Here is a 26,916-nt window from a genome sequence, read left to right on the forward strand (position 1 = left end):
CCCATCCCCGGATGTGTTCAAGGCCAGGCTGGATGGAGCTCTGAGCAACCTGGTCGAGTGAAATGTGTCCCTGACAATGGTAAGGGGGGGCTCGAATTAGGTGACCTTTAAGGTCCCTTCCAACCCAAGCCACTCTATGACTGTATTCGACAGTTCATTATACTCCTATCACCATGAGAGTTAATGCAGTTTTAACATCCATGCTACCAAGGCCTATCTACACTGCTATTTGTTGGGGCTACATTTGCACAACACACTTCTGTGCAACACAAATCACTCCAGTTATCCCTGAAGTCACTACTAATGGCTCAGGCACACTGTAAGACAGTAAGAGTAATGAATATCACGACCCCTCCTAATTTTAGCTTTGTGGTTGGAATTGCGTATTTCCAATGATGTATCTACTTACTCAACTGTTAGGAAGCAGCTCATGTAAAAAGCAGTGTTTACAGAGATGATTTTGTGCTGTGATGCCTTAATAAACATCATTCCTTCCATGAAAAATTATGTTGATTCCTAGGATGCTTTCTCAATGGACCTTGCACTAGCACTGGCTCTTAGCTCCTCTGGGAACAGGGACGAGTCTGTGCCAAGGCATGGTAATAGCACACCATAAAGTTACAAGCACAACAGTGAATGTATGCCACATCAGTCAGCACCTCTGCTAAATTCCAAGGCCATAATGAATCTTGTCTCTCCTTCCTTTTGGGAGGGGTGTACTTTTTCACTAGTTAAATACATTGTTCTAAAAAGTAATTACACAAGATTTCTCATCCCATGAGATTCCCATGTTTGCTGTAGATTTTTGTATTTTCTGCATGATTAAAATGTAAGTATTATGCTTCAGCAAGAACAGATATTCAGTTTTTCCTATTATCAAAGCAGGATCCAACTTTCTCACCAGAACAGACACCTTTTTAGCTTTACTCTAAAAATTGCAATCTTATCTTTTACTCCCTCTGGAAGACAACTAATCAATCACAGCTTGACACACTTTTTTTCTGACTAACGTGCTGAGTTTTATTTCAAATATTCCTTTGTATTCCCAAGTTCAGCAGCTGTATGCAACTGTGGTACCAAATCACGTTCATGCAACTCTATTAGACTGGATAAGAAAGCCAGCACAAAACAAAGCAATGCAATTACAAAAAAAATATTGTAAACTATTGGTCTCTTAAAATGCAGTATACTGAATATAGGGAATTGAATTAAAAGGTGTAAATAGAGCTCAAGAAAAAAACCCAAAAACCAACCAACCAACCAACCAACCAACTGAAGACTGAGTAAGTTTCCAAAGAGAAACAAGTTTAGTCTTGCCTTGGTTGGTGGAGCTGCTCAAAGTTGTCAGATTGTTCTACAGATCTACAGTGGACTTACTAAAACTATGGTCTTTTCTTTGCAGCTGCCAATGCTTGCAATGAGGGAAAGCTCAAGGCAAGGCACTCCCATGTTTTGACAGCAGTTGAGCAGTGTGGAGCAATAGCACATCTTGCCTCTACCCACCTTCCAAGTGACCTTTCCTGTCTCATATCGCCATCCCTGCCAGCTACCCAGACAACAACCATTAGTCTCAGCCTTTGTGTAGTCATCTCTACAGTCACTGTCACATGCAATTGCAAAATGAGTATTAGGGGGCTAATCCTCCTTTGTTTGTGGTGGAAAGAAACACAAGATCACCCTAAACAGCATTATATCTGAGTCCATCCTGCTAAAGCATATTGCTCTTCACAGATCAAAGAGTGCATGCATGTCCTTCTACCCCGGAACAGTACACGGAGCCAAAACCCACACTGCTACACATTAAGTCTGTGACTCAGAAAACTGAGACTTGCCAGGCTTTGGTGTTTAGCGGATAAACAATTTCACATCTTCTGACAGGTATCATCAATCTGTTTAACTGATTTACACCCACCAGTGCTTGTTTAAGCTTGTATTCTGTTGCTTCTTGACATATGAGAAAAACCTTTTGACACTGCCCAAGAAGTTCAGTTCCCATCCAAGACAATGCTCCCAGGAAGTTAGGAGAAACTGAACAGAGAGCTGGAGAACATCCTCACATCCAGCAGACAAATCCCTCTGTTCCCCACCAGCATGCACTTCCAACATTCTCTGAATAACAGAAGTAAGTAGGCTCCTTGAAGGTCCCTCAAAGGGGAGCTGAAAATCAGGATTTAAACTCAAGAAGCAGTCCTTAGAAATCTGTTCACTTACAACTTTTGCAAAACAAAGTGGAGATACTAGTTTGAAAATCATGATGAAACCACACCAGTTCAATGGCGCACCATTTCGTTTGGGTGATCAAGGATGCAAGGTAGTTTGCCATTGCTTTCAGGTGAAAAATCAGTGTTTAGCTTTTTCTTATTTGTTGCAGCTTCACAAGAAGATTAAATTGTTCAGTTGTCATGTATCACTTTCATACAGAGCAAACAATCTACATTGGATTGTCTTCGTTCCCACATGGAATAATTTAAGTAATGCATACCTTTGGGTCTAATGAAATAACAGGTAAGTTGTTTGGCTTTACAGTACCAAATTTTCAGTGTTGCTAGGTGTCAAGATGCCTTTTCCCCTAAAACACATGTTCATCTTGCAGGAAAACTTATTTCAAATGCCTAGCTCCTCTACAGAGGAACAAACACACAATCTGGGTAATTTCCATTAACATGACTATGCACAGATTTTAGCCACTCAATATTTCATCAGGGCTTTTTGTTCTGGCTTTGAATCTAAGCGTCACAGCTGCACATTTGTTTGCTTGGGTTTTACTCTAGTGCGTGACTGTGACAGAATCCCAGTCAGTTCCTTTCAGCTGCCTTTCTCCTCACAACCTCCTCCATACTCCCCTGTATCCATGTATTCCTGCATCCCCTCACACACAAGCCCAGAGCAAATGTTTCTGCAAGGGAAGACTCCCTAGGACAGCCTAAGGGACCCCTTCATAATGCAAGTCACTCCTGAAGGTCACGCAACCTACAGGGCACAGGGATAAAGACACTGGTGTCTTGGTCTGGGGCAGACTGGCAAGACAGTTCACCCAAGACTCCTCCTTTGCAGCACTGCAAAGCCGTGTAGGAAAAAAGGGTCTCAAATACATTCTCAATTTGCTAGTATTGTCTGGACAGGATGAAAGGTGCCTAACCACTCTGTCCCGGCTTCACTCCAGGGCCAGCTCTCCCCAGGAATGCTAACAGCAAAACATCAGCCTGAGTCACAAAGGTTGCCGATTTCTTTTTCCCTTTCAGCCAGAATGGAAGGCATTTGTGTAACAGATCTAACAACTGCAATCTGGCATGCATTGTCACATTCTTAGGTACCATAACCAATAAATCCACATAGATCATGCATGATGAGGTATGTGCTACCATTACTTCCAATTTGGAGGCAACAGGAAGAGCACTTTGGCACTGAATTACCCAGCACTGAAGGGGGGATCTCTGTCAAAGTCATGACCAGAACCTGGGAGGAACCAGCAGCCCTACCTGTTGATCCATAGAGCCCTTTGGGACTCATAGCCCTCCTCAGATATAGGATGAATGGTTGCTACACAGCCATCCACTGCTTCCTGGACACATTCGCAGTATCTGCAGCTCAGATGACGTGCCCTATTATGAAGAATGAGGAATTTATGGCCTCTCATTATTGGCAGTTAAATGAAACACAGACCTAAGGAAAAAATCTAGCTGGCCTGTGGCATGTTCATCAATATGAATACATGAACCAAAGAATTAAAGAAACAAGGCAGCAGAAAACGTGAAGAATATAAGAAAAAATGATTTATCTTTCTTTAATATAGATCATCAGCAGTATTCATTATAGTCACCTGCAGGTTTGGATATCTTGGAAACATGGGTAAAATTACAATCCTTCAAAAATACTACAGTGAAAAATCACCACAATAATAAAAAAGATCAACTAGAATGTACTTTTTGGCATCAAGCAAAAAAATAATAATTCACCTGAAATTAAATCCTTGTTGCCTTTCATTTCATTTAAGAACTATTTAATTAAAAACTGCTTCCTTCCAGACTTCTCATAAATAATCTAAGTGTTAGCATTCCCACTTCCAAGACTGGGAATGAGGTCCTCTGTTGTCTAGAAGATAAATACAAAGTGTACAGAAGCAATAAAATTTTCTGCATGCTGCTTTGGCTGTCAGTCTTTACCTGAGAGAACAAAAAAGCTATTTGGACTAGTCAACTTGAATAATGTTCCAAATTCTGTTTAGTTCAACATAGATAGATGATAAGGCAGATATACTAGGTTGTGGAGAAAAGCTCCCTGATTTTAAACTTGTATTTGATTGTGTGGGTTTTTCTTAAGGAAGAAAAAAAGCATTACTAATGATACTATTTAATTTTTTTTAAGCCTCAGTGATTATTTCTTTGAAGCACAGAGATACTATCTACAGGCCTCTTCCATTCAAGCACATCAGATGAAAATATGGAAAAATCTAGAAATACTCAGAGACCTGATGAAAAACCTGAAGAACTGGGATTTTTTTATCCTTAACTAAGGTCTGAGGAGGTACACAAGTACAGCCTTCCAAGGCATGGTTACAGTTTTTGTTGCATGCCTTTGCTGAACGGGAACAAGAAATTCCATGGTGAAAGTGCATTAAGAAAGACTAAGGCAGACACTTTGGAATAGATCCTCAGGAATAGATCCTCCAGAACTTTGGAAAAGATCCTGCTTCTATGAGCACTGGAATTGCTCACAGGAGACTCAGAAATCTCCACTTCTGGAGTTCTTGAAGTCACATAAGGAAAAACATCACCTGGAAAAGATACAAGTATAGTTGATACAGATTTAGGATAGGGAAGAATCTCCAAGGTGTTCTTTCATCCTTAATCTTCCCTAATGACAAAAAGGTAGACCTTGAGTGATCTCACGGGAAACACTTCAAATGTTGATTTATGTCAATTCAGAACTGAAGCAAGCCCAGAGCTCAAAAAATACACATCATATCTCAATGAAATACATATATTTCAGTACATTAGCAGATCACTTTTCTAGCCTGCAGAATAAAGATATGTTTAGTTCGGCAAGAAGAATGCCAGTGCTCTACTACACATCTACCACACTCTACTAAAGCACACATTGTTTAATAGCATTCTTTACTTACAGTTTATTTCAGTGGGATATTTCCCCTTACTGCTACTGAACAAGTTTCATTAGTGGAAGTGTTAATTACATGACACAGTAGCACAGAGTCTTGTCTAATTTCTTACTTTCTGTCAGTGCAAGATTATTGCAGGCCCCCAAAATTTGCACAGGTTATGAAATCAACACTACAGTGAAGTATACCTCTGAATTTGTTCTCAACAAGCGTAACAGCTTCCAAATAATTTTTTACTTACAACCACATGAGCTAACCTTAAACCTGACAATCTACAAAGAAGCAAAACTAAACCCAAACATCATGCTCAAATTGTAAACAACATCTGCAGAAATCTGGTTTAGTTGCTCACTAAGCTCTCACTGAGATGATGTTACAGCCCAACTAGAGCTGTTTTGAACTGGCACTGACATAGACTGCCTCCTCTTCATCTATACCTTGTCAAGAAGTTTGCTCTCACCTTAGGTGCACAGGCTTTGGGCACTGATGGCCCCACTTCTGTACATATTGCAAAGGGACTAGCCGGCCTTTGGAAGAGGGCTGCTGGAAGGACAGAGGACTTTGGCACAGAAGACAAGCTGTCCAAAACTAGCCCTCAGTGAGCATAAAGCAAGACAGAGCTAACTTTCCTTCTTGAACATTAACACTTGACATTTTATTCCAATTTATATTAGATTACTTAGCAACAATGAAACTGATTCCTTTTGAGTCTGTGCAACAGCAGCCATTGCAGTGGTTTTCTCTACAAAACCTGTCCCCAAAGCACTCAGCAACTATACATATCCCAGGCCTTTAAAGAGATCACAGGCTCTGCTCAGAAAACCTTGTAGGCCACCAAGAGACTGGCAAGAATCCTCTTCTGCGAAGATTTTTGGTGCTCAGACATCATGTGTCTTGAAAAATACTCGTGATATCCAGGTGAAGTATTTGGAACAATCTTACCAGCAGACCCACTCCAGACCTTGTTCTGTGCACCTCTAAGAAATCATAAGGAAAAGAAAAGCAATCATTTTATGTTGTTAGAGATTTTTGCATTATGATCAATTAGATCTGTTGGACACTGTTTAAGGAACAGTTCACCTTTGGAGACGGTAGAAAGCATAAGAGGCTGTTTGGAGGAATATCCCTGCCAGAACATCTTCAGATCAAAGACGTGGAATTGCCTTCCTACAACACCCTTCTTTCCCCAAGTACAATTCCTAAGGCACTGAAGCTTTACATACTCAAAATCCTCTTCAAATGCAGATCTAAAAATTACTACAGTGGAGCAAATGACACTCATATATAGAAAGGAAACATGTCAAATTTCTGTTCCAGCAGCATCACTCACAAACTATAGGATTAGCTGCACAAATTGACTGTCTTGCCTCTACATGATAAACCTCTACTGCCGTTTACAGACACCTCCTCCTCCCTGCCACATGATGCCTCATTTGCTGGAGATTCCTCCTGTCACCTCTCTCCTGCCAGCTTTCCTTGAAATTGCTGCTATGGCAAGCAGGAAAATGCTGCATACTCAAACCTATTTGCAACATATCAGCTAGATCAGCCATCCCAAAAGTGGCTACTCTACAAACTCTGGCAGTTTTTCTACAGCAGATTTGAAAATGGATGCATCAATTCTGAAATTGGTCAGGACACAACAATGAGGTTTTGCTAAAATACTGGAAGCACCACTACTTCTACTCTTCAGGGCTCTCAATAAAGCAGAGTTTCTCTTTATCCAGGATGTTGCACATAATACTTTTATAAATTAATTCTGCTTCTTCTACTGCTTCTGAGTATTTTACTAAGCATTCTTCTGATGGGTCTCCTCTGCTTATTTACTCACTTATTTCTTTGTAAAGAATTTCACCTACCTCTTAACTGTTGCTTTCTTGACCACCTGGCTCACCTATCCTCACTTGTTCCAACAACATGGCCTCCTGTGATGTTGTAATTTTTATGTTAAGATTAAACAGCATTAGTAATTGTTAAATTCAAGTGTTTCAGGATGACATTCATTTATTTTCAGTCTAGTTTCCTCTTTTATCAAAAATTCAGTCATGGCTGTTTCTTAGCAACAGATTTATCAGAACAGATTTGCATGAAAATCAAATACTCTCAAAAAGGAACTGCTAAAGCACAGCCTTATTCCTGACCACCATTAAAAGCAAATACTATAAAGCAGAAGAAAATGGTTTTGTAATTCCACATGAAATCTAATGAACACATGTAGAATATTGGCACCAATTGAAGTAGATGACCTTATAAACTTTCCTAACTAATGTATCTCTGAACTGATCTTCTAGTCTTTAGAGACCAAAAGGAAAAAACAAACCCAAAAGCACAAACCATGAACAGCCACATCGTCTATTGCACTGGACTAGACTAAAAATTGGCATCTGCAATGGTCACACACAAATAGGTCTCAAAGGACCAAGCTGCAAAAGGCAGACACGTGCATGAAAAATGCCCACACTCAATTCAACCACACCAGTACCAGGTAACCAAGAACTGGACTTCAGTGCAGGAGCTTAACTGGTATTTCATTCTCTGGAGTCACCAGAGAGCTACACCATATCTTTTCTTTTCTTTTCTTTTCCTTTCTTTTCTTTTTTCTTTTTTCTTTTCTTTTCTTTTCCTTTTTCTTTTCTTTTCTTTTCTTTTCTTTTCTTTTCTTTTCTTTTCTTTTCTTTTTTCTTTTCTTTTTCTTTTCCTTTTCTTTTCTCTTCTCTTCTTTTTTCTTTCTTTCTATCTATTGCCACATTTATACCATAATTTCAGTAAACTCCAACTTCTTAATTTTAACTGTCTTTAGAAAGAATCCATTTCCCCCCAAATATTTTTCTACACCTTACTTCTCTTTGCTAGATGAGGTTTTCCTTTTTTTTTCTTTTTAAACCCAACATAATGTGCTAAACTCCAACTAGCTAGTTCATCACAAATGTAAAGAAAAGCAGATTCAGAGATAGGGTGAAAGAGTCAAACCAAACATGAAGCATGAAATCCTTTGAACAGATAAAGTAGAACAGCAATACCAAGAGTCTAATTCCCTTCCCCTTAATATCAACCAGGAGAAAGTTACTATATTGACAATGGTTTAAAATTCCCATGAATGACAGTGGAATTAGGACTGCTGTCTTTTTATTAAGAATGATGACAACCTTTTTGGCAAATGCAGCCTTCTACTGCTGTGGCACTTATTTGTGGCACTTAGTTATGTCACTGAAAAGTAGCATCTATAATATATGGCTGCACATGAATTATGTTAGGAATGGGTTAAAGCAATTCATCTGTATTATTCCCACGAGACAATGCCAAAAAGGTAATTGCCCATATTTGTACTACTACATTATAGAGAATGTCAGTTTTATGTCTTCCTAATGTTTAACTGAAAATCTATAATATCCATTTCTGTTTCTTGCTGAGAAATTAATATAGGACCAAAACCTGAAATTCCAACTCTGGTCATGCTCAGACAAAACTCCCACTTAAGTCAGTGGGAGTTCTGCCAGGGAGAGGATTAAAGACAGTGTGATTTGCTACATGCTACCAGACGTGTAAAAGCTACAGAGCTAGATTTTCATTATGATGCTTTTGGGACTATTAAAATGAGCAAGATACTGGTCTTTCACCTTTCAGTCACGCAGTCATGTGTGCTTGCAGAGGAGGGATAGATGCAAATCAGGCAAGCCATCTTGCTGGAGGGTGCTTAATGCTGGGCTGAAAGCCAGAAGAAGTGAATCCCTTCTGCAGTGTATCCCTTCCCTTCTCCTCTGTACGGCCCAGTAAGAGGCAGGAAACAGCAAGGCAGCAAACCTGGATCCCTAGCAAACAACACTAGCTGGATGGAGTGCAGCAAGCTCATCATCATAAAAAAATACTGAAGCCATCCACAGTATATCTATGCCATTCCAGCACCTGGAACATGCTTGGGCACATGCCCCTTTGGGAGGCTTTAAGCTGGGCCCTGTGCCACAGAGATAAGACAACTCTAAAGGTAGATGGCAGGAAGCAGTCAAGACATAACAGCTTCACTGAGCTTCTGCCATGGGTGGGTGGACCATGCCAGCAACCAGAGGAAACTGCTGTCCTCTAGGCGGGTTCCTGGCTCTGCAGGGAGGGGATGCTGCACTTTCTTGGGGGTTCTCAGGTTTTACTGGCCTCTACTTGGTCATATTAACTTCAATAGATACAGAAACTCATTTTAAAAAATTACCTGTTTTGTCAACTGAGCATTTGGGATGGTTTTGTTTGCCAGTAGTTTCCAGAGGCATTGGAATTTGGTTTCTTAAAACAGTAACAACTTTTCTTAGTCTACCAAGCAATTTCTTCATGTTTTTGTGATGTGGCAGCAGTACCCAAAGAACAAAGGTATGACAGCCTGAATCAGCTAAGTTATCCTATCAGTCTGCAAAAGTGAAGCAAAAAGTCCTGAGATACTCAGTCATTTAAATTTTTATGAGAAAACAGCAACGTGTCACTATAGATTGTTTTAATGAAACCTCATTTTTATGAATATGATCACAATGAATTTCTGACCTTTTGTCTCACTAGCAATGCCATCTGCCATCAATTTAGTTTCAGATTGCCAAGCAATTATTGCTTAAAAATTACCGAATACTCACACTTAGGGATCTTTCTTAAAATTGTTAATGAAAAAAATGTATGTCTACAGATCACCATTCCTTACCAAATAAAGATTAGAAGAGATTCATTTATCAGCACAGAGACACTGAAGTCCTGAATTTAAAATAAGACATCCCTGTTGAATTGAACTCACTTATCTGGGTTCTGAAGCAAGTTTCCATGTAACACACATAAATTAATTCAATACTAGTAGTAAAAAGATTAGTTACTTTATCCACCGTGTTAGTAACACATGACTAAAACGGCAATATATAGCACTATTTTACACCTACATAATCTCCTGAAAGATCATTTTGTAGAAAAAAATGAAACTATAGCTAAATACAGACCTTATGTGAAATCCGGCTATTATTAATAGCTGGATTAAACTCTACACTAGCTGGATTAAACACCACAAACACCTTACGGTTTTGGAGTTAAAACTGCATTGTTTCAACTGGCTGGCATTTCCTTTTTATGTTAAATGTTTGGCAGGACCTAAAACAGATGTTTACTCCTTCAAGTGTTAACAGACAGGGAATTTCAAGCTTTAAAATTTGCCATTCCCAAATAGTAGGAAGTAGTAGTACTTATGAATGACTTTTTAAGTTAGTCTCTTAGCTGATGTGAATTGGTTAAAGGATCTGACTCATACTTTTCTCAGTCCCTACTGATTTTGTGTACCTTGTAGTTTTGCAACCCATGCAGATACATTCACTGCTGGACAGACAGATCTGTCAGTATTTTATAGCTTCTGGTATAAACAGAAATGACATGCAAGGAGGACATGGGAGAATCAGGCTGCACAAGCTCTGTACCTGCAATTGTGATGTGTAGGCAGCAATTACAAAACGTTTCAGGGATGCTAAAGAACGCAGTTACACATTACTCGGGGACAGTTTAATGTGGTACTCTAGCAGGCCTCCCTAGAATCCTGAAACAGGTAACATAACTTGAGTAAGAGCAAGGTGTGCCTTCAGACAGGACCACTGCACATGCACTACTTCTCCCATCTGCAGCGATGACAAAAATCTCAGATGAATTAACACCTCTGATTTGTTTTACAGTGGAATACAGTGCTGTGCTCTGTCTGGGGTCAGGGCCAGGGTTCTAGTGGAACCAGACAAGCATTGGCACAGACCCTTTACATCCTGTAACATGCAGGTGGAAAACCTCATGAACGCGGAGTTACACTTACATTTATACTCTGTATTAAACAAATAAATCTCATAGTAGTCTGATTTATGGAACCTGAAGTGAAGCCTGCATGTCACCAAATGGAAAAAAATGGTTTTTGAAATTTTCACTCTCATCTTAGAGACAATCAAACTCCTTGTGATTTGGTTGATCACAAGGTAACTCAGTCTCTCTGCCATCAATCTCCAGCCTCTCTTCTTCCTCTGCCAAAGGTTGCCCTTTCCTAGCTGTCCCCTGTCAATCACTGATCAAACTGCTATCATGTGGGCTATCTACCTATTGCTAGTGCTTACAGCTGCTCTCACCATGTTCAGACCAGAACCCAGGAGCAAAAAATGTTAGAGCCTTGCAGTTAGGAACAACTGATTCCAGAGGCCATACCACCACCTCCTAATGACAGGTAACAACTTCACCTAGGTCCCAGCATAGTTGAGCTCAACAGCAACAGGGTTATATATACATTTGGATTCCATCGAAATGTGAAGCTGCAGCAAGCGATGGAAACTTGGCATCTTCATTAGAAAGAAAAAGCAGTTATGATAAATCTTTACCTTCCTCTTGAAAAGGCATGTGGCCCTTCACACTTTTTTTGAGACATTGATGAAGTCTGATACTGTGATTCTTTACCTGGAAAGAGAGTATGCCAACTCCCAAGGCAAAAACAATGCCAATATATGGGAAAAGGTAACTTGTTGTACCACACAGAAAGTAGAAGGCTGGTCTTAGCATGTTCGGCTTAAAAAACTGTACCTCAAACGCCTGGAGAAAGGAAATGCTTAGGCAAATCACAGTCAACTTACCTGACTTTGATCCATACTCTCATAAGCAAACAAATGCAGAGTTGATGATTCGGGTTGTATTTTAAAAACATTTAATGTATTTAAAAACTATACATCTAAGCAACTAGTAATAACACAGTGTGCAGAAGCCTTCACAATTACTGTCGACACTGAGATATCTATCAACGGGCTACTTGGTACCCGAAGACAGATTTCAGACAGACAATTACATTACAACATATGGGTAGTATCTCAGATTGCCAATAGATTACTTTTGGCTCACAGAAGATAAAACTAAGAGAGAAACTGACTTCCTAGATTATCTAATCCCCTGACATTTATGGAAAAATCAATGAGCACGGCTTCCCAGGAGGAATCCAACACTGATATTCTTTGATACTTTTGAGTTCTGTCTTGTAATTACAGCAAGACAGAGTTTTGAATCTGAATGAAAATGGGAGTATTATGTAAATGTTTTCTTCTACAAAGCATAGACCTACCAAGGTTTCACATTTAGTTCTAATTCTGATAGTTAATCTGTATAGGTACATAGCGCCCTTGGAATTTTCCTAGGATTTTTAAGACTTTAAAAACTTTTTATGACTATGCACTGATTACACAGAACAAAGTGCACCAGGAATCTATGACATGGCTAGCCCTATTGACCTGAGACATCTGGGGATGAAAAGTGTGAGCTAATTTATAATCTCTGACCTCAGCATCATGCTAGGTCTCATAAGGAAACATTAAAATTGATTGCATGGCATGCATGTTTAGAAAAGGAAAGGGAGATTCTGGTTTAGGCAGCAGTGTTGGTCTGTGCTCTATATCTCCTGGAGGTAAAGACATCATAAATACTCAGCATGCGTTGAGAAAAAAATGAAAGAAACGTTACCCAGCCCTCAGACAAAGGTTTATATAGAACTAACTGTTTTCTTGGATCTTGTTCCCAGAGGCACGGATGACGCATCCATTCCCGAGGCATCATCTACTTCAATGCTGTAGACACTGAAATTTTGCTAAAACCCTTCAAGGGGAAAACACGGTGACTCTTCAGTGGAACACACTAGTCATCAAGAAAATGCACAGACAATTGCCCATCTGGAGTTTCATCACCTTCTGCTCTCTGACTTCTAGTATCTAACATGAGCTACAAGGTGTTATCAAGGAACTGCAATCTGTGGTTGTGGTGGTGCATGCCTCCCTCCCCCAGGCCACACTATCATCAATATGTGGTTCCCAACACACACTTGCACATTTTTGTTCTGTATATCAGCTGTCTTGGGAAGGTGTTGTGGCTAGAGCAGCCAGTTAAATACTTTCCTCCTTCTGAACGTGTGAATAGCACAGCACTTCTATGCGGCAAGAGTAAATGCAGGTGTGAAAGGCACTGCTACAATCATATTCTAACTTATTATGAGACGCTATTTGGGATTTAACTGATTACAGTCACAATGTATTAGGGAATTAGAATTATTAGGGAACTAGATCTGAAGTTTGCTACAATGACAACTGAAGACAAAATAATGGCATCAGAAAATGTCTTAATATGAATAAAGTATGAATTGAAAACTACAGTAGAAAAGCAAATTGCATAAATAATACAAACAAGCATGCTTTAAATTGAATTTTTAAATTACCAGAGCAAGAACTTCAAATCATTTTCCACTTTTCTTTCAAATACACCTTTCTATTCTTTTTAATCACACTTATTTTAGAAAACTGCAGTGTATTTGCTTTTAATAGGTAAAAACACATTGCCAAAAGTTCTTTCAGTATAAATGAAAGACAATATATATATATATCACCAAACAGTATTTTGTAACTTTTTGCAAATTTCTCATGAAACTGCAATACACAAAGAATGCTTACTATGTGCTCTGTATTTTTGCTTTAGAGCCTGATTACTAACATAAGAAAGGAAGAAACATCAATTATTCAAACTGAAAAGTGATCTTTGAATTCATTTAGTTTCAAAATAGTAACAGAATCATAAACTAACCTATGAAATTAGCTTTTTATTCTTGAAGAATTTTAATGATCAAAGTATATGGAAATTTCAATATCTCAAGATACAAATATCCAATACATGTTGTATCTTTTTGTTTCTCACATAAAAGAACAAATAAAGACTTCTACAACAATACTGTTAAGTTGTAATTCATGTTCATTAAAAATCAATCCTTGTTTGCAGTTTTACACTAATTTGGATTATCAAGAATATTAAGACTTTTTTATTTCTTACAGTGTTGACTTCCTAATTTCCCAGGCAGTGTAAATGGCTATTTTCACCTTTGCCTTTATTCAGCTTCATTTTTGATTCTTCTCCCTAGATAATAACTTCTTGGTCTACTGAGTCTGAAAGCCTTATATTACAGTATTTCAATGGCAAGCTTGTTACTACTAAAAAAAATATCAAACACATCACAATCTCAGCGCGTTCTTCTACTTAGCATTTTCAAGCTTCTAACATTTTATATTGTTTGAATACTTTCTTTAAAATAATTGTATCTACCAGCTTAATCAACATCAGAATATACCTCTAGTAGTTGTCTTATTGAAAGCTCTTCCTAGAAAAAGAACTGACCTTTATACTGAGGCTGTTTCTTCTAGATACTGAAAATACATCAATTAGTTCCAAAAACATATTTTACATGGATGATGATAAAAAAGCTTATATGTGAAATAAACTACATAACACCAAAACTGTTCAAATAGGTGAAAAATTTCAAAACCGCCTATGGGTATACAAAGCAGATTTGGTACAATACTCAGAGATCTGGTAAGATCCCAGAGGACAAAAACTTGACAAAACATTTCAGAAGCAAGAAAATGAACATGTAATCTGCTGTAGTCCAAATACAGCAGTCACATTAATGGGAAAATATGACATGCCCTAGTAAAAAGCAAAAAAGATAAAAACTTGGACATAAACTGTGATACAACCATTTCAACATTCTTGTGTATTCCATTTCATTAGGTCTGTCAAGAAATCCAGATAGTCTGGGCCAGCAAACAGAAGTTCCAAAGCAAAACATACCCTTCAAATCACAGCACTGATGTTTCCTCAACATAGTCTGGAAAATCACCAAGCTTACTTGAGTATTTAACCAACCCACTTTTTTTATGTTAAGTTCTGAGTAGAGGAAGCATGGCCTAGCATATAAAACTTTGGGTCTTATAGCCAACAACTTAACATGTAGTTATTTGACCTGAATACACACACATTTGATTGAATGTGCATGTTACAGATACACACATTTAAATCAAATTAAATAGAAATAAAACTACTGCAAACAGTTGGGGGGGGTGCTTTATAAATAGAATAACCAATTAAAGACGCTATAAAAATATAATTAAGGAGTTGAATCTCACCTTTATATCGGAACACAAAGACAACAATAGCACTTTTAGAACACCAGGAATAGGTGAGGAACTCCAAGGCTGACGTATTTTTCAATGCACTGCACTGTTACTAATGAAATGCAGGTTGTGATCAATTTACAGGTAGTCAAAGACACAATGATATGAAATTGTAGAACTTTATTGGCCTGTTAAAAGTCAGTTCATCTAATACATTTTTTAGAGATTGTCCAAACTATTATGGTAGCATTTGGGAATAAAAACAATGGCTGTCTGTTACTTACAAGAAACATGAAACAGTTTCAACAAGAATTAGAGGTAAGAGTGGGAGAAAAGACTCACAGCTTGCTGACGGATCACAGCAAGCAATTTTTTAACCACAGAATCAAAGAATGGGTCAGGTTGAAAGGGACCATAGTGGGTCCTCTGGTCCAACCTCCCTGCTCAAGCCAGGTCATCCCAGAGTACATGGCACAGCATTGTGTCCAGGCAGTTCTTGAATATCTCCCTCGAGGGAGACTCCACAACCTCTCTGGGCAACCTGTGCCAGTGTTTGGTCACCCACACAGTAAAGAAATTCTTCCTCACGTCCAGTTGGAACTTCCTGTGCATCAGTTTGTGCCCATTGCCTCCTGTCCCACTACTCAGCTTCCATGATGTGATGCCATCGTAGAAGGCAATTTTGCGCCATAATCTAGAATGTTACTTTTTTCCATGTGTGAGAAAAGTATTTTAGGAAAGAATGCTGAAGTTCTATACCTTGATATCAACTGAATATCAAGGTGTATCTTCCTGTTTTTAAACTGAGCCTGAAATACTAAAACAAAGACCCAGGAACAGAGAGCTCTGAATGGCAGTGAAAGACATTTAAAGTGTGTTTGCCCAAACTCAGGTCTTGGGTTTGTGCAGTGGTGTGGCAGCCCAATTCTGCTCTCACACCAGTAAAGCCAGTAATACCAATGAAATAGCTGTGTTAAAAAAAAACCTCAGGAAAAAAAAATCAAGGTTTCCTTCCTGTTTGGTAGACACACCTGACAGGAGAGCCCTATTCTGCTTGCACCAAAGAAAAATCAAAGCCATCATAAGAAAGCCATGACTTTACCCTTTACTTGCTTAAATATCAGGTAGTTCCCTGAAATTTTGGTTCTTCTCATCATTACAGCTGAGGAACAAAATAACAGTGAAAATATGTATGAAAGGAGACAAGTTACCTCCTATACTAAGGCATAATATGCTTAGTAACACTGCTGTGACTTGCTGCCTCTAGAGACTATAGGGGAATGGTCCTCTTCAAAATGAAAGCAGTTTGGCTCTATGCTGCCTGCAACTCTGCTCCAGGCCAGGACACATGCTTATCCTTGCAGCTGCAAAAATATAGCTAGTCATGGAAGGTTGCTATTAAAATTAGAAGGATATACCATGTCCATACCAAAACAATACACATTCTAATATGGGCCCTTCCGATCTATTGCTTGTTTTTGGATGAAACTAAGTCAACCAGTTAATCTTGAGGTTGATTAAAAGACAATACCATGTTCCACAAGTTCATTCACATACATGTTTATGGAACTGGACAGCTATATTTATTTCCAATCAATGCATCATTTCCTATCTTCAGAGCACATTTAATTTGTATGAACAAAAGAAAAACAGAACAAATGGAAGCCAGCTTCAAAAGTTTGGGGATACACATTCCTGTGGAAGTGGGACAATGAAATGGGCTGTGACACGTGAAATACACAGCACCAGCATTCTCTGTGCACCCTATAATGTTGTATTCATACTCAATACTTCCAACCACCCACAAACTCTTGCTCTGGAGATCAGATGACAAAAATCTGCCACAACATGGACCTACATCATAATCTGGAATACTTTACACGATCACATAATGATGCCAAAGTCCTTTGGCATATCAAAAGTCCTTGGAATATCAAAAAGATATTCCAAGGGCCTGCACATTTGTGCCCTATGAAGAAGAGAGCTCACCAAAAGTCACAAAGGAGGACACTGAGCTCTCTGAAGAGCAGAAAACAGAACCACTGAAAATTGGAAGGAAGAGAAGAAGCGAGAGAGAATGATGGAGAAGAAAACACTAAAAACCTTTGCTAAGCTTTTGGGGTTTTCTTTTGAAATAAACAAGAACACAATACTTAGCTCCTCAGTCCACTAATAACTTTTGCATTATTTCAAATAATAAGATATTATTATTAATAATAATAATTTATTATTATTATTATTAACTGGAAAAGGATGGCTGAATTAAAAAGAGCTCAGAAAGTGTGATTTTTTTATCTGTCAGATAATAGCTTCCAACTTTACAAACCATTTGCAAGTTTTTAAGCATTTAAATAGATGCAAATAAAGTGATGGTCTTCATGGTGATGATTAATTGCCAACTCAACATGGACGGCTGAGTAAAGGGATTGACACACTTTGTACGAAGGCTGCTGTTTAAAGAGCCACTTGGAAGTGTACTGGTCATTTCCACACGGCAAAATTCTGTAAGTTTTATAGTTTTTGGAAAACCAGGCTTAGGGAATGGCTTTCTTAGGAAAAAAATTGATTTTTTTGTGCTTCTGCCGACAGTCAAAGAAGAAAAAGCAATTCCCACAAGAACTATTTGAAGTAAAATTGTTTTCAACTAGCTTTCCACAGGTTTTCTTGGCACTGTCTGCTGTTCCCAAGGATCTTGATCTTGCTCCCACTGAAATGCATGCTTTTCTTCACTGCGGCCTGGGACAAATCCAGCTGGTAGACAAAGGCATTGGAAAGGATGAAGACCGCCTTTCACAGGTTAGGGTACTCAAGACACATGTTGCCATGAAAATGTCTCATAGCAGCCTCAGTCTGCCCTGCCTGTGAGCTTCCATGACTCCCACTAAAAAAGAGATGGTCCCTAGACACCTTTCTTCAGGAACAGACTTTGCAACTGCTCCCACTTCACCTTTCATGACAGGCAGCTGCAGCAAGCACAGCTCTGAGCTCTGCCTGGGAACAATGTGCTTCTTTGCAACATAGACCTGGCCATTGGTCAAACTTCCACCAAATTCAACAGAAACAGGTTTATTTAACAGACTGGATGACATGACTTGCTTTGCACCGAAACACCCCCAGCAGTGCTTCCTCTCCAGGCCCCCAACTAATCTGCCCATCAAACTGCTTGACAGCTTATCTCAATATGTCTCTGAGTATATTATATGTCTATTTAAAATAAATTCTAATACAAATAAACCCCTTCTAGCAGAACATTAGAAATATGCTTTTATTTTAGTTTCATGTCTGGCACAGCAAAAAAAAAACCAGCAACTCTGTCTTTAGACATTTCATAGCCTTTTTTATTGCTCAGTGAAACAATATAAAAGCTTTTTAATGTCAAATCCTGGATGTTCATCAACTTTTACCATGTTAATGGTTCCTGTATGATTCTTAGTTTCAGTCTCACTTTATTTTAAGGAGGTCAAGAATTTGTAATTAAGTGAGCCCTTTGTAAACCAACACCATTTGGGCAGATCAGAATCTCTATAGTTACAAGCAATGTCACTTACAATCAAGCTGAAAGACAGAAGCTAGTGGGTATCATAATTTCCATGTTAAAAGTTTAGCTCCCTTAGCTTTAAGAGGTTCTGTCCACATACTGAAAAGAAACCATTTTAGGAACACGCAGTCTTTTTCCATCAAGCATTAAACATCTGTGCTAAGACATTATTAGTAACAAATCACGTGCTGCAATCCATAATGTTCTATGAATATCTGCATCAAGTAATAATGCACTGACTGGCTAACATAATGTAGTACAAAATATGTAAGAAGTATATTCTACAATACAGATATAAAAATATATATATATTTCAGTGGTGCATAGATCAGTTGTTGTTTATTAAAGTTACCTCCATGATTACATAAAATCCAAAATTCTGTGTCAGTACATTCTGAAACACTTGAAGGTCAAACCTGCCTCAATCTGAAAAAGATGAACTGCAAAGTGCTACAAAATAAATTACAAAAAAATTATGTAAAATCCCCAATCAATAACTGTGCATATTTATGCATATAAATATTATGAATCAGAAAGAACTACCTTTTAAAATTAAATATTTCAAAAATCAACTGCCAAATTCCAGCTTTGCAAGTTTGCTTTTTCCCTGCCAAAAGAAAAGGGTTCAGATTCGCACCTCATTTATTTGGCAATAAATTGTGAACACATAACTGAAATATGCTAACTTTGTCCCAGCAAAACTCCAAACTGGAATTTGGGCTACTGGGTCAAGCTCTGCTCATGATCCAACATATGTTTGATGTAAGTCCACTGACTTTAGTTCAAATAGTGCTGCTAGATGATTCTCTACTGGTTTAGAACATGTTCTGTGACATCAGATATTATTTCAACAGGAGGACAGAAGCATGGATAAGCAAGAAGTCTGAGAATAAAATAATTAAAAGGAAGTTAACAGTGATTCGGTAAGCAGAAGAGAAAGTTAAGATCTCTGGAAAATAAGACTATGTTCACACAGACTTAGGGAGGAAAAAAGGCAGACATTCCTAATTATATTTCTGAGGAACAACAGAACACTTGATGACATCTAACTTCAAACAGGAACTATGATAGATATCCTTAATTGCTGCCATCCCTCCCCAAATCACCACAGTATGTGCAGGGCGACAAAGACAACACGATTCCTAGGTCATCAGTAGACTTCCAGCTCTGTCCTCTTCTTTAATGTGGGAAGCAGAATACATCTTTGGGACAGATTTTTAGCAACTGCATCTCCCCTTCCCTAAACAGTGGAAAGGGAAAGGAAAGATCTCCCTACATAGGCCTAGAAGAATGCAGATGTGGACACATTTCTTGACTAATACGGATATTTCTGAAACTTGAGCACAGCAGGAATAAAGAACTTGGATGCAAGAGACTCAAGAGAACACAAGGAAAAAGTTGAAGGATTAAGAGTCTTAAAAGGCAAAAAGCAAGTAAATACACAGAAACAGAACAAAAGAGTCAAGACAGTATTGTAGAAAGAGAAGGAGGGCGTATGGCTGTCAGAGACTGCAGTAAAAGGCAATATTGTTACAATGGAAGAGTGAAAATATCTGAAATTAAAAAGAGGTAACAATGAAAAGCAAATACAGGAGGGACAAAATAATACCATCTCTTGTTTTTTACTAAACATAATTGTAAGGAATTAAAGTCAAACCATATCTCAAAAATTTAACCAGAATACACAGAAACATAAGCATCTACCTCAGTCTTTCACTGCTAGTGTTTGAAGCTAACTCTCAGTTAAAAAACCCCCTGAAACTTCGTACTTCTTACAATTCCCTAAACTGAAAAGACCGAAGAAGACCCTCAGGATTTGATACATAAATCAAATGAAAATTAATTTCTAGTACTATATCTAAATGCAGTCCTGCTCTTCCAATATGCCTTCATTTAGCTTTACTTGTTACAGTAGACTCTTCTCTGAAGTATAGTGAAGCACATTCTGAAGCATACTTCATAGTTAAATATGGACAGTTAAACAAGCTTCTAAGTCTGTGGTCTGAAGGACCAGCCACATACTGCTGTTATTCTTGCTCTTGGCTCAGAATCAGCTATCTGGCCTACTACAGATTTGCACGCTTATCTAAACTCAGGGACTATCTTGAATAAGCACAACCTAACTGAATGTCTAAATGATGGTACTGGTTCAATACCCAAATACACCAAACAGCATTGCCACCTTTCTGTATACAGCTTAGACTCCCCATCCTCCTGGTAAAGTCAGCGGAACTACATACAAAATAAGATTTGCAGGGTCAGCTCTGCAATTTACTGCTTCAGGAGTTAAGGCCATATCCTGCAAATATACAAGAACTTAACTTTAAGGATGCGAGCATTTCCACTGAAATCAGTGAGCTCACACACACAAATTAAGCATTGTAGAAGTTTTGCAGAGGCATTAATTCAATAAAATAAAAGCAGCTTTGCAGTTCACCTTTGATAAATATTATTTATAAAAACAACATCTTTCCAGTTAAGTTCAAACAAAAAAAATTGACAGAGGAAACAATAAAATGAAATTGCATCTCAATTCATTTTGGAAGACACAGTGAGGACAAGGCAATAGGATAGAGTGTGGTAGCTTATTTCTGGACATTCTTGAGTGTTTTTAGCTGCCTCAGGGCTTCACTTTTCCCTGCTCTTGGAAAAACAGCTACTGATTTGAATGTACTTCTATAGTTCTCCAAACATAACCAATGTTTAAAAGAGAAATCCAAGGGAGGTGGCACTTCACTGGGCAAGAACACTGTCCACTCCCTACAGTGCAGCATACAGATTCCACAAGCTCAACAGCCCCTCTCTCATCTTTTCCTTATTTCATTTACCCATCCAGTGGGATCTTATGAAATAAAACAAAACCTAAAAGAAACAAAATAAAATGTGAGAAATCATGCTTAAAAAAAAAGTCAAAGAAAAATTAATACAAAAGACCAAACACAAATGAATACTTGACAATCAAACACATACACATAAAAAGCATTTAAAGCATAAACATAAACATAAAATGTTGCATAAAAACTGTACATGAATTTATGAAAATGGCAACATTATCTCTATCTTGTGGCTAAAGATTTTATTTGTTAACTAAAAAGGTATATGGTGTGCTATCCATTTGTCTTTAACATGTCAGAATACTCAGACTGAGCTGTAAAGCAGTAAGTCTACAATTCTCCAACAAGGTACTGTACTTTGTATGGCTTAGAAAAACCTCAGCCACGTGTTCTGCCTTGTAGCAAGGTTTATGGTGAACAAGCCCAATGTGCACAGTCAAGTTCTCTCCCTTTAGTCTGGTACACCAACTAAATGAAGGGTACCCTGCTATGCCACAGAGTTACTCTAAGTACAACACCAGGATCCTCTGTATCTTTTGTTTCACACCTTAGCTCTGTGCACATCATCCTTTCTGCCTGCTCTGAACAGGTTGCTGCCCTTAATGTAATTAACTGCCTCTGTAATGGCAGAAAAAAGTGGAGCTGGGGGAAATATTACTCAATTATCTTGAAATTAATTGTTTTTAAATATCAACTGGAACTTAAAAATCAACAACTAAATATGACGGCACACTGAAATACACAAAAATCCCCAGTTCTGCTCTGAGATGAAGGAAAAACGTATCCCCCAAACCTTACCTGACTGGCTAAGAATTTTTTTAAAAGACTATGTGGGGCCCTGTGTGGAATTCAACTAGCTGACTTTATGGCAGAAATACTTCCTAGAACAGCATTGCCTTACCGAGTCTGTTGTTATCTGATGCAGTTGAGTTATTATGTACATCATTGTTGACAGCCACCATTACTTGTTCTAATGACATTTGAAAAAAACACATGTGAGAGTTGTACTATTAGTCAGCAAATGTAAACTTCAGTAGTAGTTTTTGTCTGGTTTTGTTGTTCTTTTAAATCTTGTTTTAGTAAGTTCTCAGTGTTTGTAAAGACTGAAAGCTTATCCATATTCCACAGAAATCTAAACAATTCAGAGCCAAATCTTGATTTGCTTTCAATGAATGGGACTTACACTATCTGTTTCAAGAGAAGTTGAATTTGACTGTTAGTAACAATGACTAATTCATTTACATTGAATTTTCTTGTTTGTTTCTACCTTGGAAGCAGGTAGTCACACATACAGAAGCTGAACTTGCAAGCTTTGTGCCATCCCACATTTCCAGAAATGTCTGGCAAAATGCCTTTTCTTTGAAACAGTTATTAAGGTCTAGTGTAAGGTGTCAAAAAGACCCAAAGGGATCTGCTAATTCACAGATAAAAATATAGCATCAGTTGAAGAGAGCCTCATTTCAGAACAGTAAGCAATTATCAGAAGGATGTTTAGAAGTTATAGGTTAAAAAAGAAGAATAGCATCAGGGTTTTTGATAGTCTACAACTGAAAGCTACTTTCCTCTTGAAATTCCTACGTCATTCAGGCCTCTTCTGTAATTTTGTTTTCTTAAATATGGGAGATTGCATATGTTCTTGGCAACTTAAGACAAAGGACATGTACATGTATTTACATAAAAACAGACATTTATACCACACTTTTAACATCAGAGCAAATCATTGCAAGGGAAAGCTTTTTAAACTTTTAGTTTATTTCTTACCTGGTCTGCTGCAGTCACAGTGAAATCACATTGATGTGTTTTAAGTCACCTCTGAATTTTAATTTGAGAAGTTGTCAACTAATGAACTACCATTTAGTGTACAGTACACAGGCAAAATACAGGTACAAAACAGATCTGCTTACAACTCCTGCAAACTTCAGATGGTAAGTCATGATGGGGAGCAGGCAGAGGGAAGGTGGCACAACTATTTTAAGGAAGGCAAGCTGATGTGTTCTGGTAAACCACCAGGTGCTTAGGGACACAGTTTAGTGGTGGGCTTGGTAATGTGAGGTTAATGGTTGGACTTGATGATCTTAGGGATATTTTTCAACCAAAGTAATTCTATTGCTCTATATTCTTAGTTGCATTTGCATGTATATTAGTAACCCTGGTAGTTAACAGTGCCATCTAAAACAACCATTATGGAAGAAACCTCAGACCTACGACTGAGCAGTCTACAGGAGTCAAGAAGTCCACAAGAGAGTTCTGCAAGTCCTATTGAAGGCAGAAGAATTAATCACAATAAAAACACCATTTAAAAAAAAAAATGGTTAACAGAAAGGAGTCCAAAAAAAGAAAGAAAGAAAAAAGTTGGAAGAAAGAAAAAGGTGAAAAAAATACAGGAGTCTATTAACTTTAATCACTGAAACATGGAAAGAAACCAGGTGCAGTGCACAGAAATGAAAATAATTGTGGGGAGTGGGGCAGAGGGGGACAATGGAGCAAGGAAACAGGATTGAAATATAAAAATGCAGAAACTGAACAGAAGTGTTTCAGAAAAACAGAACTTCATTTGTACACTGGATCTCTGACTATTTGGATACATTGAGCTAACAAAGGCAAAATATTATGGGCAGTAGATATTTAGAAGATGATTTCTCATGTCCTAACTGTGAGCTCCCCATTTGGCTTCTCAAAGTTCAAATGGAGTCAGGCAGGTTGAGACAAAGCCTCATTTTGGCTTGATGCTGCTGAGGCACTCAATTCTGAGTTTAATATTACTTTTAAAAGAACACTGCTGTTATATAAGCTGCCACTCAGACTTGCAGAGAAAAGTACACTAAAGAATAAAAAAACCCCTTAAAATGAAAGTGGAAGACAGAAAAAAGCTATTCATCTTCCCTGTACAAGGAATGACAGAACTTCATTCATCCTTTAAAGGAACAATATGTATCCGTCTCTCTGAAATGCAAATTTGTCCAAGACAGTAAAGAAAATAATAAGTAGTTTAAAATGTAACCTGGTGATAACTTTATTTCCAATAGCAGCTCTTCATTCAAAGAGCTTTGAAATCAGCACTGTATTAATTATTAGTCTTTAAACAAACATCATAAAGAATCTGGAGTACACTATTTTGGGAACATCATATTTAAGCCTAACTGCTTAATAAAAAGTCTAGTTTGAATTATCTTATTAGTAAAGATCTGGTTCAGCCACCAGTGAGGACTTTTTTTTAATCCTACTTTCTAGAAGTACCACAGCTGACTATCTCATGAACTTTGCAGACCTGTATCTCAGGTACTGGATGATCTGTAGTGTTCTAAGACTTTACTCTGATTGGGAGTTGGATAAAATGTCACCAACCAGCAGTTCCTTTTCATTAGAGAGGAAAGCATAAAACAGAAAGTGTAATAGCAAACCCCCTACCTTTATACCTACTGAACTGATTTTGAAAGAAGAGCCTTTCATAAACATGATCCTTTTTATACATAAAGAAGCCGATATTATTCCTTCTTCAACCAGCACCCAACAAAAAACTGAGCAGTCAACAGCATCATAACATCTAATTGCCATATTTGGGAAAATCACTGTTCTTGCGATAGTCACACATTCACAGACTCAATTTCTACCTGTCCCAACAATTTCAATCATAATTCTTCTCACTGGTTATGTTCCCTACAAAGCATCATCTAAGTCATCCAGGAAGGAAAAACATTATATGATGGTCATCTTCTGAACTTTTTTCACAAAGCAAGATGCTAAATTTTAGTTGTCTAAAATCCTTTTTGTTCCAACAGGATTTGAAATAATATATTTCAATGAGTTGTACATAAACTGGAGGTCTGAAGTCAGACTTTCTTGGTCATTACCAACCTGACCTACACTCTGTTGTTAAATAAAAGTTTCCCACAGTGATGACTTAACTGACGACAAAACTAAGTTTTATATACTCCCTTGCCAATTATGTCTCTACATATGAGTTGCATAAATTTGGAGACCATGTATCTAAACCAATCATGGGAAAGTAAAAGCAAAAGAAGTGCTGAACAACTGAAACTTCTGTGATGTTAAGTCTCATTCCATCTTCTCTCTTCATCAAGCGCATAAGGTTTATTCTAATATTGCGTAAGGTTTGTATGAGGTTTATTCAGAATATTGTTTGTGGCCTTGATCCAAACAAAGCATCTCGAATCAAAAATCAATTTACATTTTTACTTCTTCCAGTGTGGAGAAAATTGAGCATACATGGCATGTATCTCCTTATTCTTTTTAAATGAACTGTGATTTATATGGAAAAAGCTCAAACTGATGACTGGAAGGGAGGAAGGCAAAGGTAAGATGTATTTGCATTACCTAAGAAAGTATTCTTATAAAATTTGTCAGTTTCTTGCTTCAAGAAGAAAAGAAAACAAAACCATTTATTCCTAGGTTTATTTGTTTCTTGGATCTGAGTCACTGCTTCGAAGAGCAGTGATGGCTAATGTTGTGGCAAAATCAGGACAAAATGTCACCTAATTTTTATTGGAAAGCAAGAAGAGGCTCCTGGATGGGTTTCTGCAGATTTTTTGTTGCACAAAGAAGAATAATGTCTTGTCTTACAGAGAAGTGCCTACACAGCAGCAGAAGATAAAGTACTCTGAAGAAATCCATACCTTTTCTTAGGATTTTGCAGGTTTTGCATGCACCATGCTCAATACTCCTTTTGTTTCAAAACCATAAACATTCACTACCATTTTTTTCTTTCTAAACATTGTTTTTACCTCATGAAGTGCTAAGACCATATTTTTAATTAATATAATTAAGAGCTCCAGTGACAAACGTAATTGCTCCTTTTTTTACCTGAGGATAAAAGCATGTATAGAAGACAAAACAAATCAACTTATCAGACGCCAGGGATTCACAGAAAATTCTGTATCTGAATTCCACATTAGTCTCTATTTTCTGATCCAAATTTCCCATAAACTAAATTTACTTAGTAAATGGGAAAACTAGGATCAGAAGAGACTAAATAGTCTGACCCATGAAGTTATACATCAAGATAAGGAGTTTTCACCCTCTTACATGCTCCAGTTGCTTACAACAGGAAGGCAGCACACAATAAAGTACCATGTTAAAGTCAGGACTATTTACAGTAACCCAAAACTAAAAAGTTTTTGTTCTTCTCTACAATTCTTCAAAATATCCAGTATCTCATAAAGATTTCTTTTCTACTGTCACTATCTCTTCCTCTAATGTTTAAATTTATGCTCCACAGATAAGGATGCATAGTATGTAATTTTATGGATGCTTCCACCTGTATTAGATTTCCAAATAGGCGTAATAAAATCGGAGTCATCAACATCAGTATTGCAGCCAGTATTCAAACTATTTAATGGTTTGTTTCATTAATCTACAAGTTCATGAAATGAGAATGGCAGTCAAACAGAATTATATATACTTAAGTATAGAACCTCATAAAGCCGTTCTCAGTGTAAAAGAAGTTAGAGCTAAGAGACG

At 37.8% G+C, this 26,916-nt stretch overlaps 1 protein-coding gene across 6 annotated transcripts in view; it reads right to left on the bottom strand.

Annotated features, from left to right (window-relative positions):
• The window catches only part of NTRK2 (neurotrophic receptor tyrosine kinase 2), a 201,032-nt gene that overhangs the window by 90,458 nt on the left and 83,658 nt on the right, over positions 1–26,916 (bottom strand). For 2 of the 6 annotated variants that reach the window (XM_039566953.1, XM_039566954.1), the window contains 2 exons: positions 22,340–22,408; positions 18,314–21,466 (listed from right to left, as the gene is read on the bottom strand). The exons of 3 other annotated variants lie outside the window; for them this stretch is intronic. In XM_039566953.1, coding sequence (XP_039422887.1) covers positions 21,429–21,466; positions 22,340–22,408 — 107 coding nt within the window. In that variant the 3' untranslated portion in view covers positions 18,314–21,428. Of the gene's footprint in view, positions 1–18,313; positions 21,467–22,339; positions 22,409–26,916 lie in introns of those variants that run through there. One more of the 6 variants, XM_039566955.1, reaches the window with a different exon arrangement.

Source organism: Corvus cornix, chromosome Z (assembly GCF_000738735.6).
Source record: "Corvus cornix cornix isolate S_Up_H32 chromosome Z, ASM73873v5, whole genome shotgun sequence".
Classification (NCBI taxonomy): domain Eukaryota; kingdom Metazoa; phylum Chordata; class Aves; order Passeriformes; family Corvidae; genus Corvus; species Corvus cornix.